At 38.6% G+C, this 16,752-nt stretch overlaps 1 protein-coding gene across 10 annotated transcripts in view; it reads right to left on the reverse strand.

Annotated features, from left to right (window-relative positions):
• The window catches only part of WDPCP (WD repeat containing planar cell polarity effector), a 149,785-nt gene that overhangs the window by 37,035 nt on the left and 95,998 nt on the right, over nucleotides 1–16,752 (reverse strand). For 9 of the 10 annotated variants that reach the window (XM_017726744.1, XM_017726740.1, XM_017726745.1 and 6 more), the window contains 2 exons: nucleotides 9,237–9,300; nucleotides 3,115–3,217 (listed from right to left, as the gene is read on the reverse strand). In XM_017726744.1, coding sequence (XP_017582233.1) covers nucleotides 3,115–3,217; nucleotides 9,237–9,300 — 167 coding nt within the window. The remainder of the gene's footprint in view (nucleotides 1–3,114; nucleotides 3,218–9,236; nucleotides 9,301–16,752) is intronic. The other variant, XR_001859527.1, reaches the window with a different exon arrangement.

Consider the following 16,752-nt stretch of genomic DNA (forward strand, 5'->3'; position numbering starts at 1 on the left):
AGGAGATAGCTAATGCCATTTCTGAGATGTACAGTACCATTACTTCAATCTTTTCATCCCCCAAGATGCATTTTTACAGGCTGTCAAACATAAAGTCTTACGAGAATACTTATCCTCAGAAGATTTTAATCAGATGAACAAAATACCTGATTCTGCCAAAACCATAGTTCACCTGACACTTCTTCTTGCTCAGCAATATTCTCACCTAACTACTGAGCTCTGGATGTCTACAGGTGTTTTTACCAGATACCCTCAGATATCCTTAGCTTTGAAGGTGGCTTCTTCAAAACAGTGTCCAGCAAACTGCAATCATGTGATGATGAACTGAGAAGAGCCAAAATTCAGAAAATCTTAAAGCAATCAACCTCTTTTTAGTTTTATCTTGACACAAATCTCGGTATAATATATGTGAGGAATCTACCCATATAGAACTGTGGATGACGTCTACAAATTTTAGATGAAATTATATTGTCATCCTACATTATTTGTAGGGGCTTGGAACTTTTCCTGAAAGTCTGAGTTTGAAATATATTATGTTTGAAGTGAGCCCTGTACACAGAAATATCTTGACAAATTAAATATATCTGGGGCAAGATGGAGCACTCTCAAAGACTTGGGAATCAGCCAGAAGCATTGACTCATTTTCAAGCAGTGCTGAGCTGAGGTTTGAGGATGGGCTAGCTCAGGAAACTTCATCAGATGTTGACATATGAAAATGGTTCACTTTTTTACTATTTAAGACCAAATATTATACTGATATATATATATATAAACATATATAAACCAAATAAGCTGTAGAGGTGTCCAGTATAAACTCAGTAGCACTGGTTGCACCTTGCTGCCCCTCTTTGCTTAGGTTACTGTCTTCTTGTAGAAGCCCAAAGTGGGTGTTCAAGAAGTTTGGGGGAAAGTGTGACCCTTGGTGAACGGAATGGCTGGAAGTTCCAGAGAGCAGAGACTAGCTGAAGAGGACTGGGCTTAGGAAGTGGTCAGGGGACACAGACTTGTATGAAACAGCATCTTAAAACTTCTGGCTCTGGCATGATTTTATCTCCCCCTCTCAAAGTATTAGAAAAATACAGCAATTTACATATAAAGCACTTATCATCTTTTGTTTGCATTGGGTCCACAAAGTTCATACCTCATGTCAACTTTTTTGCCAACAACAGTTTATGAAATGAAAACATCATTAGAGAGGACGTTGGAATAAAGTACAACAAAACAAAACCTGTAGCTGAGATTTCACATGTTTAAGGTGAGATCCAACCTGCAGCGAAACAAACTCATGGGAGATTCCTGTTTATTTTCATGTAAAATGAATTGGATGCAAATTCATTACTGTTTAGAGACTGAATCTCAGTGACAGTTTGTCCCTGGGGGCATTGAAAAGTATTTTAAATCATTCTGATAGTTAATTATTCAGCAAAAGTCTTTATCATATAAAATGACTTTAATAATTTATGCTAATGGGGCACTGCAGAGGTAACTTTAGGACTGGTCTGGAGGAGGGGAAGACTGTGTGCCTGCACATTTGTAGCTGAATTGCAGTTACACGTGTAGGGCATTTGATATGCAAGGAAGGCATCTGTGATCACCTCAGTTCTTTCCCCTACCCCTCTCCCTGCACATGTGTCTACAATGCTACAAAGGGCTTTCACTAAGATACAGATTAGACTTTAAATTTTCTGGATTAAGTGTCAGAGAATAGATAATAATCAGAGGCAAGTCCTGGGTATCTCAGTTATATTTGGTGCAGCAGGTAAATACCTAAGAAGTAAGAGAAGAGAAAGCAAGGGAGATATAACTGTACACTTTAAAGATTTCCCATTAAGGGATGACCTAAACAGATGTCCTTTTTTTCGAATTCTAGCAGTGAAACGGCTTGACCAAAGGCCCAGTTGTGGTGGAAAAGAAGCTTTAAGTGACTTGAGCATGAAAATGAAAGACCCTGAAGAGAAGAGTTCAGGAGAGGCACTGCTTGATTCCTACTCTGGTGGAGAGGGAAGGAGGTGATACTGTATTGCAGTAGCCTTGAAAGTCATGGATTTATACAATCTATAGAAATGGCCACATAAAAGCATATATGGCCTCTCTGCATTTCTATGTACTGGAGTGGCATTCCCTTGTATGCTCTTGGTAAACAGGGAGATGTACAGTTCCAAAAGAATCCCATGTTACCCAAGATTTCAAAGGTTTTGTGACTCTGACTCACAAAAAAACCTTCTGAGTTTTAATCCTATTCTACTTCTTGGCATGGGACAAGGACAAAAGCTCAGTGCTTTCCTCTAATAGCCAATGATGCAGTAGAATAAGCAAAACAGAACTGTGCATGTTTTATACAGACATTTTTAGGCTTTGTGGGTTTTTCTCCCTTTGTCTCCAATGGAGGTCAGCTCCCCAGACATACACACCTTCTGCTTGGTTCATGCTATAAGGCATGAAATCAGAATGGTCTCATGTGCTTGCATACATATCTTCATGTAAATTCAGAAGAAACACAAGGAGAAAGTGAATGAATTATGAGTTCCCTTGCATGAAAAGTCATCTGTGTTTTAGCTATTAGTCACATGCTGCAACTTTAGCATCAATACTCCTTATGGAATGCCAAGAATCCCACTGCAGGCCAAGCTGCTGCTTTAAAGCCAGGATCTGAACCTGTGTTCACATCAGGAAATGTTCCATCCAAGTGCTGCCAAAGCATCAATGCTGGATGTGACTCCAGTGTGCACCAGCAAATATTTAGAGGTCAGTGAGATTGCCATGCCTGGCCTTTAATGTTGATATGAACAATGATTTTCAGATTCAGTCCCTTACCTCTTGCACTCAGTTCAGTTTGTACAGCCTGAACTTTTGTACATAGCCACCATATAAATCTTTTTGCTTCATAGCTATCCTCACATGGGTACTGGAAGGCAAAGCTATGTGATTTTTATAAGCCTCCTTCTTTAGTTATGAATAAAAATACTGTTCTTTAGTCACAAATAAAAATCTGGTCTCACTTTCAAAGAAAACAATGTAATCAAAACAATAACTCCTCTACAAATACAACACCATGTTCTACAGGACAAGTATTGATTAAAACAAAAGGGCTTTTTAAACACCATTAGTTCTTACCAATTCCAGTAGTTATTGATTCTGCATCAATGTCATTAGCCTTTCTCTTTGCCACATCAGCTAGTGCCAATTCACCCTTATCTAGAGCAAGGTAGTGGATGTCCTTTGGAAATAAAGGAGAAGAAAAAAGATTAATCTAAAATTAATCTCAAAGGAGCAACAAAAGGGATTTTGAAAGAAAGAGGGTTTTTATTATTTAGATCACAAACACAGATGGAACTGATGAACCTACCATTACATTTTAATTGCCTCCAATGCAAATGTGTTTCCTCACTTGTGCTGTTGAATACAGCAATGGATAAAACACTGACCAATCATGCACTGATAAAAGCAAAGCTATTGACTCAGTGTATGAAAGAAACCAATCCGTCTGCTTTTAACATAACTTCTGTTGAATTAAAAGAGAGTTGATAGGAGGTGGCTCTGTGTAAACCAGATCTGAAGTACTGGAACTCTCCTGGCTGACAGCCTGTATTTGGAGCGTGCTAGAGACACGGTGCTTAGAGACATGGTCTAGCGATGGAGCTGTTAGTAATGGACTCGATGACCTTAGAGGCCTTTTCCAACCTTAAGGATTTTATGATTTGAAGGTTTCCATCTTTTAGGGACTAACTTTTGCTTGAATGTTGTCATACACTCACTGTTGAAAGTCGTTACCCTCACTGTTCTGTGGGTAAGGGGATGATGGTCCTCCCTGCGCTGATATTGGAGGTAATAAGAGCAATAGCTGCTGCTCAATGGTTCTAACATCCACAGAGTTAACATGACTCCTCAGTGACTCCTGAAAAACAAGGGGCTTTCTAAAAATGTTGTCTAGCATGAATAGCTGCTAATAATCTGGATCTAGTCTTTTATCTAGAGTCAAAAATGGGAGGGCTGCAGCAGGGGTTTATCGTTATATGGAATTATAGAATAGCTTGGGTTGGAAGTGACTTTAAAGATCAGCTTGTTCCAACTCCCTGCCCTGGGCAGGGACAACCTGCCCTTCCACTCTGCCAGGTTTCTCCAAGCCCTCTTCAACCCGGCCTTAAACACTTCCAGGGATGGGGCAGCCACAGCTTCTCTGGGTAACTTCTGTTCCAGGGCCTCACCACCCTCACAGGAAAGAATTTCTTCCTAATATCCAACCTAAACCTACCCTCTGCCAGTTTAAAGCCATTCCCCCTTGTCCCAACACTGCATGCCCTTACCAAAGTCAAGGCTTTTATTGCATGTTAATATTTGAGGTGAAAACTACCTGGAGTACATATAGAACTATTTGTGGGAGAATATATTCCCACTGACAAACTACAGTCTCACTGCCCTTGGTTTTGGTCCTCAAAGTAAACTTTCATTCTTGACCATTAATCAAGAGACAATTAATCCCCTTCTCATTTGGCATCACAGACACATGCTGCTCTGTGCATGAACTGTGACACAGAAAGTGAGGGAAATCCAAGAACAGTTGGCAAAGTCTTTTTCCCCCACTACTTTTTGAAGGTGCCATTTGGCATCCAAAGATTTGAGTCATCCCATTGCTCTGTAAGCCATCTGCATGAAGGAATTTAAAGGGAAAAGGAGTGTTTGCTGGAAATACTGACCTCTGCATGCCATAAAAGCAACTATATTCTCCCTAATGTGGAAGATTTCAGGTGAAACCATCCTTCTTGATGTCAGTTTACTGCCACCTGCATCAATATGACAGAAACTCTTACAGGAAAAGTGACTTTAGAAAGAGAAGTTTAGATGAAAAAGTGAGAGTAATAGTGTTAGGAGAAGGACATGTTGCTTTCAGTAACCCCTCATTTAATAACAATAGCAGCAGCAACAACAACATTATTAAAAAAAAAGTGAAAATCTTAGGGAAACTGAGACTGATTACACAGGAAAGCCTGGAACTGACTTGCAGGATCTGCAGTCTGCAGGAGACAGAAGTGTCTTCTCATCACAAACACAGGTGTGACTTAAAAAATGTGCAAGTGTCTTGGAGCAAAGTAATGGGTTACGAACTTGTGGCGAACTCTGTATTTCCTCTCTTTGTAGGTCTAACTTGGTTGTCAGGAGAAAAGGGCTTGAGTAGAAAGGTATGATTTCTATGAAGATTAAACAGCAGATATTGTCAGCTTATTTAGATAACAATAGAAAACCCAAGGGCTCTTGGACAAGTCTGAACTTACAGAGGTTTGGATGTATAGGCAGACTTATTTAAAATACCTTCTGACAATGCTTAATGATTGTCTTTTTGTAGCTTAAACTATGAAAAGTATTGTGTTCCTCCATGCAATTTCAAATAGTAAGCTTGGGGATTGGATGGAAACAACTGCAGCAAATGATGAAGTTTTGTCAGTGAAGAGCCTGTGCACTCTCTGTGTATCAAAGCAGCTGTTATTTCAGGTCTTGGTTTTGCCCATTTTCTGGTTCGAGTAAAGACGTTTAAAGGTGCTACACATCCATCATTATCTAACAGGGGCCTTGTAAGAAATAAAGGTTAGCAGTAGGTTGGTAAGTGGCTTTTTTTGTTGTTCCTTGAGTTGCTGTCATGAAGAACAATAAAAAAAAGTAGTCTTTGCCTCATCTCTAAACCATCTTTAGAAAGAAAATATTACAGATATGAAATCTCCTTATTAGACCATTTCAGATAAAATTTAGGTGTTTCTCATTCAAATAAATCAGAGAAAGTGGATTTTTTAAAGAATTTATAACTGTCTAAGCAGAACTAAACTAGAAAACTAAAAAACAGAAAGAAGAAGCACCAGATTGCAGGGTGCTTTAAAGAATGACATAAAAATGATTAAATTATCTGCATATTCATGACAGATTTTTTTTCACACAATTACCTAAGAATTTATCAGTCCAAAGATCACATCTCTCTCAAACACAATGGTGACAATAAAAACAATTTCCAGCTGCTTATCAGGAGCTTGCTGAAAGGGCTCTATTTTATCATTTAACAGTTTGCTTACTTTTTGGACTACTTCCTTTTTGCCCTCACCTTTGTGACTCACAGAGCTGGCCGTTGGCGAGCAGAAGTCACTTGAAACACGATGTGCACTTGTCTATAGGATATTTCTGGGCAACACTCCAACATTTCTTCGAAGCATGCACTTTCCTCATCAGTGTATCACCCAAGATCTGACAGTTTTATTAAAGTGTCTTTTCCTTGCATTTTTTGCTACCTTTGGTACATGGGATGGCCTTTTGAATTTTCAGCAGCTGAGAGCTGGAACGCACTATAAAAGGATTTCAAGCTAACAACCCTTCCACTGCTTGATCTTTTCTGTCACAGATTGGATCAGTCACTGTCCAATAAATGGAGCTGTTGTTCGTGATATGTCCTTTTCAGTTTTATTTTTTTATTGAACTTTGTAGGAGATGAGATTAATTGATGGACTTGGATGTGACGTGAGGGTAAAGCTCCGGGAGAGACACAGCAGTGTATGTGTGTCTTGCTATGGCATCATCTAGTGACGCTATAGCTGTAGTTTTAAGCCTTTTTTTTTTCTTTTTCATTTCTTTGAAAGAAATTAGCTCCCAGATAGCATTCTCTCAAACTTCTTTTCAACCTCAAAACAAATAATGGGAATGCTGTAGAGCCCTGTTTGGTAAAATTGATGCTCAGGATAAATTCTCAAAGATATAGGACATTTCCTTAGAAGCCTCATGTGATGGGTACTCAATGTTTGCATCCTCCTCAACCTCTGTTATATCCATTCTTCTCTATCCTTTCCTTTTTGTTCCTTCTCTGTCCCCCTTTAAAAAACAGATTTTTTTCTTTCTCATTTTGCTTGTGTCATCAGGTATCTTTATTTCGACTACTATTTCTTCTTGAAATCCCATTTAATTAATTGGGAATAAGGTGATGCGACTCCTAGAGCTATCTGAGGTTGTAAAAATGGATAAAAACACTTTAAATATATGCAAAGTCAAATTGTATATTATTAATCGCATTTTGCCCTACATAAACAATATATAGGAATCATTCAGTATTAAGCAGAAGTGAGGGATGCACAGCCCTTGTTTAGCAGTAGTATTGTTACACTAATACCTAGAAGGACTGCAAGGTTTCAGGGAACAGGTTATCTAATTTTTCACACAGTATTAAGCACAATGAAGCCAAATTCCCTAGAAATTACCATGGCACAAATAAATACTCTTAATGACCTATGCATGTTTAAACTTCTTGAGTCCTGTACTTAGTGGTCTTGCAGCAGTACCACTGTTAGCTTATTGTAAAGTTTGCTCATTAGGGACTGACTTAGATGATGAATTAGCAAAAGGACATTTCCCCAGAGGAGGCAGGTATGTGTGCTGCTTTTTGCATAATTTAGGGGAAACTATGAGGAATCTCAAAGGTAATGCAAGCAGAACGAGGACATTAAAGAACTGGTTTTGATCTCACAGTAACATAAGCCATGAGGAACTCTTCAGAAATATACATTTATGTTTAAGGGCATTGGTAGGATGGGAAATGAAGAGTAGGTGTTGAGAGAGGAAAGGAAAGGCAAACAGTAGGAAAGGATGGAGTTAATTGGTCTGTGAACATTGAAACTCCTCTTGAAGAAAGTTGGAGAGCCTTTTTGGAGAGAGTAAAACATGTTATCTATCACCTGCGGAGCCAGGTACTGACAGTCCCTCCCTCTTGTAAGCAGCTGTGCACCCATCTCCTCACCCAGCACTGGCATTCTCCACCCTGGTACAGAGGTGCTCCCTCAATCCTGCTGTCAGAAGAGGGAAGGAAAGAGAAAAAGATCATGTAGGAAATGCTCTCAGTCATATGAGAGAGGGCCTTTGATGGCAAATGCTGCAACATTTATTCTGTCAGAATGGCTAAAATTAGGGCTTATTTATTATCTGTACACTGGGAGAGCCCTTGACAAAAAGCTTTAATCTGCTCCAGGCATACCACAGTCTGAATCTTATATGCGGCTGCAGCAGTGCTTAGCATGATTAGGTATAAAATTTGTATTGAAGAGGTTACATTCAATAAAGAGAGAAAAGGAAAGAGATGAATCTAAAAAGATGGAAAACTGAGGGGAATAAACATAGAACATGTAATGAATTTCCTAAAAGTCTGACATTTCCATCACATTCTTTTGATGCATACTTAGGAAAGTTTATCGCAGTATTCACATCTTTCTAATTAGATGGAACAAGCCAGATGATTAGAGCCGTGAAAAAAACATCAAAAGGTTCACACAACTTTTTATATAATTAGAAGGGAATTTTCATAACCCCTAAAAGCAGGATTTAATTGTGTAATTTAACATACAATTTAAATATCAAGATCAAACTAGCAGGGCAAGTGACTTAATGGGATAAATGATATTAACATCTAGTGTCAAAGCTTAATTTAAACAACAGAATGTCTTCATTATGCAAAAGAGTCAAGCAAACGAATCGTTCAAAGGGCCTTTTTTTCAACAAGCCCTTTCCTATTGTTTCTTTGAAAACAATGAAATCAGCTGTGGATCAGCAACATGCTGAGAGACTAGGAGAGCACGATTGGCTTTGTCCATCTGACCTCACTGTGACATTGTGGGGCAAGATCTTATAAAACAAGAACCTCCTGCAGCGCTCACACAGAGGACCTTTTAAGAGCTGGTTAATTTTACTTTTGTAGCTAATTAAATGGGAGGGGGCAGAGAGTGCATGAAATGTTAAAACCCTTGTGTTGATGCTGCTGAGCTTTGTTGTTTTAAAAGTACCAGCAGAAGCGTTCATAATTTGTCACTTTTCACAAAACCCCAAGAGACACACTAAGAGCATTCAGGATCCCCAGGACATGGACAGCTCCTGTGTCCAGGACTCAGCAGCTGGACTTAAAGGAATGGATTAGAAATGTATAAGCTTATTAGAGTGAAAGATGACATTCACCCACATCAGGTCAGATGAAGAAAGGGAAAGTTTAAAAACACATATAATATCTCCTGGAAAATTAAGAATAGCCTGTAGGCCATGCTGGGGAAAATGTCAGTGACTCAAAAGATACTTAATTCCTACTGATGAGTTTCATGATGGCAAAGGTAGAACAGTTCTGTCTTCAGTATGTGTCCAAGACTGCAAATGACCTGGAACAGTTTTAATGTATGCAAAAGCTGACAAATAACATCCTCCAACAGCCTCTGTCTCCAGAAACAACTCACCATGAACAGGTCTCGAGCACCAATGTCAACAGCAAGCAGAAACGCTTTTTCAAACCTCTGATACCTGAAAGAAAAAGGAAACCTGTTGCTTGATGAGGTTAATTTAAGAGTCACAACAAATTTTGCTAACGTACAAAGTACAAAGTCTTTCAATGCTCATCAAAAGTGATGCCAAAGCTTTTTTGGAGAAACCTGATAGGCTTATACTCAGATTGAAGAACTGTGGGGTGGGACAGTGACTACCCTTAACCTTCTTCATTGCTTCAAACCTTCACCAAGTGGTTCAGTGTCGAGTCCCATCTGATCTGGTTGAATCTGAAGGGAGCTGAAGATCCTGTAGATCCTAACAAGTCCATCCTTTACAAAGATACCAACCACAACACAGATAACAGTATCCCCAGCAATGCTGGTAGGAACCTCAAAATTCTCTACAGAAAATACTAATTCCAAATCTCACATTACTTCAGAGGTCCCTGTAGAACTTTGCACTGAGTTTTGTCCTTGCAGACCTCTCAATACAGCTCTCTGAAGATGCTAATCCAGTGGAGTCATTAATCCTCAGGGACTAAAAGAGGTAGGGGACTATGAGTAGAGTTATGAGACAACTGTTTTGTCTCATAACTACCTTAGCCCAGTATTAGCACAGACTCCTGAGGGTTTTCTGAGACCCTGCAGTGAAAAAGATTGCATCAATGAAGTAAAACAATGGGGAAAAGAGCAAAATCACAAGCAAAAATTACCTCCAGATGTGCTCTAGAAGGCACCACCTGAGCATGACCAAGAGATGCAGTAGAACAGGAAGGGGGCAGTGTGGATGTGGAACTTCACCTTTAAGGACCATTCCTTTGGTGGGTTGAGGCCTTGCTGAACAACAGCTCCTTCCATTTGTGGCGACAGACTGGCCCCTTCATCCTACCCAGACACCACACACCATCTCCTGGGAGTGCCAGCAAATACCCGCACGGGATGGAGGCACTGGGCAAGGCTGTGTATATCTTGTGTGCAGTCCTGGGAATTCCACAGAAGCAGGAGGACACAAGCCATCCATCAGAAGCTTTCTGAGGATATTTACAACACTGCACTGGGAAATGCTAATTCCAATGGAAAATTCTGCATTGGGCTAATGTCTCTCTTATACTAGGCGTGGATAATCAATATGTGACATTGTATTATGAGAAAATGAGTCTATCTGTACACATTTTCCTCTATTGCACATTTTTAACTGTTTAAGATTAGCTGTGAAAATAGATTTGGTGATTATTTTTAGAAATGCAAATACCCCAGTTTTATTTCTGCTGGGACGTAAAAGATTGATTCCATATAGAATGATTTTGTATTTACCCCATTACAAAGGGGGTAACGTTTCCCCCTTTTCACCTGTTAATGATTTCAACAATGGATCAGGTGTAGACACTGGAAGTTTGGGAAGGAGATGACTTCTTTGCCCCAGTGGGGAAAAAACAGCAGTGCAATTTCTCAGAGTTGGAGAGGTGTAGGTTGTGTTTGTCAAATGAATATTGTCAGACAGCATCACATGGCTGCCAGAATTTGTACAGCTCTGTACCTTGGTGGTGTCATAGGAAACAGCGGGCAGAGCTGCAGCTCCTCCTTGGGCCAGTGTGAATAAGAGGAAAGGTGGGAATCCTCCTTCCCCTGGGTGGGGAAAGTAGTCCCATATGATGCACCACACCAGGATTCCTGTTCCTGGCCAAAGCCTCAGCGGTTTCCTGGCTCCCTCCTGTTACAGCCTTATCGCTCTCCTCTCTTCTACCGCACACTTGGAATGATTCATCAGATTGCAAGATAGAGCCAGAGAGGACTTTTCCTCAAGGAATAACATTCGTGACAAGAAGGCATAATATGTTAGCTTAAGTAGAAAAGGAAATGCACTCTCCAGGTGAGGTTCCTAAGAGCTGGAGTGGGGAGTCCTTCCCTCCCTAAAGCTAATCTCCCTGCTGTGCCTTCCAAGTACTAATTTGCAGCCCTCCTCACAGAACCAGTTTAAGGGAGGGGAAGAGATAAATTAAAGTTAACCTCTTGATCACCAGGGAACAGGCAGTGCACCCCCACTTTTTCATGCATGTCTGTGTATCTGAAGTTTTTCAACATGATTCCTGTGATGGACTTTCCATCAAACTACTTCGTTTTGCAATGATAATTTTGAAGCTATGCTTTAAATAAGAAAAATAAGTGCATGTTAAAATATGTGTATCTTGAATAGCTATCGTGTTTGTATTTTTTTCTGGCATATTTTTATTTTCCATTATGGATTAAACACACATTTTTAGTACTTAGAGGAGATATTGTAAACTGAACAGAAACCAGTTCTGTGACTGGCTAAAAAGAATATCTGTATCATTATTTTGTTTTTCTGAAGTTATCACTATATAGACTATTCGAATGACATTTGCTTTAGCCACGGCAAAAATGCCTGCAACCAAAAAATGTAAAATAACTTTTTCATTTGATTGACTTGCAGAATGGAATCGTGGCCTTAAGCTGTCATTTCTTTGCAGTTTCATCAAGATTTTGATTTTTTTTCCTTTAATCAACATACATACTTCAGTCTCATTATGGCCCCTATTCATAAAAGTGTGACGTTAGCTCATTATTTTCATACCTGTACTAAGGAAAAAAAAAGGGAAAAAGAAAGACTACCTAAAAATGCTCTTCACAAACCAAGAGTGTTGGAAATAAAAATCACATCACAGTTACTTCATAATTTATTATAAATTGAATTGCTTTAAAAGAAGGTGGATGTTACAAAAAAGAGTTTGTATTACTTAGGCCAACAGTATTAAATCAGTCAGGAATATCCAGCATTTTTTAGCCTAGCTTTAGTAGAAGATAATTTTGAAATCCTTTGGCATGAAAGTTTTGTTGGTTTTAATGTACAGAAATCATTAGAGAGAGGTCTATACAGCATGAGACCAACCTCAAGCTAATATCTGGTTTATAAGCATGTTTTACCCTGGGAAGACTTCTTACTGTTGTTAGCACACACAGTTTATCAGCTCCTCAAACAAACAAAATACCCCCTGTCAAACATTCCTCCTTTTGTTCTTGTGCTACATTCACCAGGTACAATATTTGCTTCCTAAAATGCAATCTCCAGGGTCCTGGTGTTGAACAGTGTCTTCCCACCCCTTCCTCCACCTTGCCCCTTATTGCTTGGTTCACAATAACTCCAGCAATCAAGACTTATATGTCTCTTGAAAAAGAGAGATAAGGAAATCCGCCTGCAAACCATGAAGTTCAGCCACTTGTTTGGTCAAAGTGACAGGCAACAGAAATATGACCTTCAAGATTAGAACTCTGAAACTGCAATTAACTATGTAGGACACATAGGAAAACACTTCCCTGCAAGCCATTTCGTAGATACAATATTAACTTCAAATTCTCATATAATAAAAGAATACTGTTATTATATGCACTTCTAAAAAGTATAAAAAATTATTATGGGCAAGGAAATCAAGGGGAAATGTGAATAATATAACAATGGTCATGCAGGTCAAAAATGGTCAAGGCAGAGAAGAATCCAGACCTGCCTTCCATGACGACAAACTTGCTGCCTGCCTGTATTTTGGGAATATGACTTAACTAAAAAGATGCCAGGAAATAATTTCATTTTTAACTAAAATATATAAGTAATAAAAAACTATAATGTTATCTGTAACTTCAGAAAGGCTATTCTGTTCACTGGCATAAATAATAAGAGAAACAAATGCCTGGGATTTCCTTCTGTTGAATGTTCAGAAATAAAGTAATTTGAAATACTGTTGATCAAAAAAATGTGTAAGGATTGCAGCCTGCAGAGAAGGAAAAAGAAGTCTCTTTGGTTTTTAGAAAATATTTTACAAATATATAAAAAGGCAAAATTTTTTCATCTGTATTCCACAACTCCTAAATTGAATGTGGTCACTTAAAGATAGAGATACATTTTTCAGACTGAAAATGGTCAACTTGAAAACACTTGTAATATTTAGCCACAATATTAAAGTGTTTCATAAGACCTCCAGGAACCAGGAAAAAAAATAAAAATCATGTGGAGGGAGGAGGAATGGAAGGGAGAGGGAGCTCATGCAGGCAAGCAATATAGTGCAGAAAAGATGGAAACATTTCTTTAGGGACTAGTTACAACCAACAAGCCTTCTTAGACATGCTCATCGACCATGTAAGCATATTCCTTGTGCTGGGCTGATAAAGGAGGGCTGCAGTAGTTTTTTTTCCTTGTCTTCAATAAGAGTACACAACATTTAGAAAATAATCTGCAGGGGAAGAGCTGTGGCACAAATAATATTTATAAGGCAATCCTTTTTAATGGAAGAAATTTCAGAGTCCTCCTCATCTTACAGTCCAATCAAGAGTGATACACATTCAAAAAGTGGATATTAAATATGCACTGAGCAAACAGAACAGGAAAAAATGAATATTGAAATAATTTACATGTAATCAAACTACACTGAAATTAAGTTTTAATTGTTCAGTATTCCATGATGCATATGCAGATTTTAAAGTATTCAGAATATCAATCAAGTGTTTACTTACATCAAGCAATTGTATTTAAGCATACAAAACAGATGATGAAAATATGTTCAATCAGCTACAGCTCCCAGAATTTACTGCTGGGTTTACACGATCACTTTTAATTCAGTTATTTCATTTAATATTTCAATTTAATAGCTCATTCTTTCATTCAATTTCTAGGCATCTTGCCCATTTCTTAAACACAATAATAATAATTATTCATAAAAGGAGCTGTTTCCTCATAAATTCTCCTATCAGCAATTTTTGGAACAGAAATGGTTTTCATGCTTTTTTTCCCCCCTCAAAATATGTTGTCATTATCTGAAATATTTTCCTTTTAAATAAGACAATATTCAAATAAAGAATGACATCTGCAAAATGACTCTGAACCTCGTTCCACTGGAATTGTGAGCCAGAATAATTAGAGATTATCAGGTTAAAGAACCTAAAAAGTGTGTGGCTAGGTCACTAAGTGGTTGATTTAAATGGGGACAGACTGGTTTTCGACCAACTGTTGAACACAACACCACTGCTTTAGGCATGTAGCTGTATGTCAGCTTCAGAGCCCATTTACAAAACCAGGGCTAAAAGGACTTATATATTTCACAGGAAAGATTCCCATGTGTAATGATCCTTAAAATGACAGCCCTGAAATTCTATTGACCTCCAATGAAATACTTTAAAGTAAAATTTCGGTAAATTCTGAAGACTTAGATTGCTGTATAATCCATCATATATAAAGTACAGTATTAGTCAAAGATTTATATCCTGCATTTTATATTGAATGCTGAAAAAGTGGTACTTAAGACTTTCTGGAGATAAAGAAATACATCAAGATCTCAAATTTCTTTAAAAAACCCCAAATAAACAACCAAAAGGCCTCACTTTAAACAAAAGTCAACCAAAACCTGATATGATTTTACCCTAATGAGTTCAGTAGGACACCCTATTTTAAATAAGGTGGTTGTAGAAAACTGAACGCAGCCTGAAGACCAGGAACTCTCCAAAGAACCTATTTTACACCTCCTCCTACACAGGCTCAGCACAGTAACTCTTCCTGTTCCCAAGGTACCCTGCCAAAACACGCTCCAGATGACACTGGCCTTCTCCCAGGAGGGCATCCACAGCTCCCTCCCAACAAAGGTTTGAACAAGAGGCCATGTGGACCATGCTTGGTGTTCAGCATGTCTTGATTGGCAGAACTTCTATCTGCTGAACTTTCGCTGTAGCTTTTTGGGACACAGATAACCTCCTGCATTCTATTTAACCCCAACTGGTTGCTGATTTTCACAAAACTTGCAGGCATTTGCTTATTTCTGAGACTTCTACCCTCAGTTAAATTGGTTGAGATTCACCAATGATTCTGTAGGTTAGTAGGGAAGTGGCAGAAGGATCAATGGAAAGCTCCACCCTCTGAGATGCCAGCAGTATTATTTTGCCAACCTCCTGCTATTATGCCACTGTGTTTTTAGATTATGAGCTCCTTTGAACAGGCCACACAAACCTCTGAGGAGGGTTCACAGCCTTGTTACCTTCTAAGATACCGACGAAGAGAAAGTGCTGCAAAGCACACCAAAGGCTAATGGGGAAACAGCCACTGGGTCTATGTGTGTGTGAGTCAAGGGGATAATCTCCTAAAGTGTATCCTAAATTGTATTTTAGATGCAGGAGCTCTAAAGATTGTCCAGGTATAATCTATACATCCCTTCAGGCCCAGATTTAGCAAAGCATTAACGTATGGGTTTATGACCTATAATTTTCCACAGCCCTAAATATGGGTATGTTAAGTGAAGTGCTGGATTTGTGGCCTGAGTGACTTGTTTAAAAAGAAATCCCTTATGGAACCTTCCAAAGGTCATGCATAAATAGATCTCAGGTAAAGTCAGTGAATAACCATGAGAAAATACAGTATACAAATACAGAAATAGAAGTATGTCAAGGCACCCAAAATTTCTGTCACTTGAAGGATACCATCAAGTTACCTATCTCTGACCTAAAGGAAGTCCACCTACAACTTTATAGATTGTTGGAACTGAATGTCCTTCACTTCAAAGGGTACCCTCTGGTTTGAAGCAAGAAAGCGAACAAGCAAACCAAATTAAAAAAAAGAGGAGGAAAGAGAAAGCTAATAAGGGGAGCCAGACAGTATGACTCTCTGGCAAGAGAAAGCCCCTGAGGGCTCTAACTGGCTGTGAATCTTGAGGTCATTCCCAAACCAACCATAAAAAAAGTTAATAATGTTACCATGTGATTCCTGTCTTCTAGAGTGATATTCTGCTCTAGGAAACCAATATGTATTCTTGTGTGAAATAGTTCAGGTGACTCTGTCCTAAACACTTCTCAGGACAGAATTTTGAGTCAGATTTTCAAGTAAACCAAGTTAATTTTTGAATGAAGCAGCTTAATAATAAGGGATCATTTAAACCTTTAAAATACATATTTAGCAAGAAATAGTCTGGATGTATGAAATATTCCAGAAAAAACAGTGGGTCTAGGTATAAAGAAAGATACGTAATTTATTTGTTGAGCTTTGCTCAAATTAATTATAAACCAGCACTACTGTAACACTCTGGAACTGCCTCATGCCTACACTGAAGAAATATTTGTTTAAGGATCCTGATTCTATGAACATTTATGTCACACACTTCCCATGTGATGCTGGTCATTCATGTTGGCTTGGGTTCTTGTAGGATGGGCCACTGAAGAGTATGGCTGCATCCTCTTCCTACTGTGAATGAGAATTCTTTCATACCTGTCAAGTGCTCTGAAATTTTCAGGAGTAGGTGCCATAAGAGTCTGGATAGCAGAAATTCATTACTATCATGAAATATTATTACATAAATCAAAATTATTCCAATTTATTTCTTTTTAAACTAGATTCTGTCTTTTCTTGTAATCTGTACTTCCTTTGAATTTCCTACACTCCTTATTTCCTTTTTCATACTCATATTCCTTCAGGAGAACATATTTTGTTGCCATAGCAGTCTTT

This window comes from Corvus brachyrhynchos, unplaced genomic scaffold, assembly GCF_000691975.1.
Source record: "Corvus brachyrhynchos isolate BGI_N302 unplaced genomic scaffold, ASM69197v1 scaffold312, whole genome shotgun sequence".
In the NCBI taxonomy this organism is placed as follows: domain Eukaryota; kingdom Metazoa; phylum Chordata; class Aves; order Passeriformes; family Corvidae; genus Corvus; species Corvus brachyrhynchos.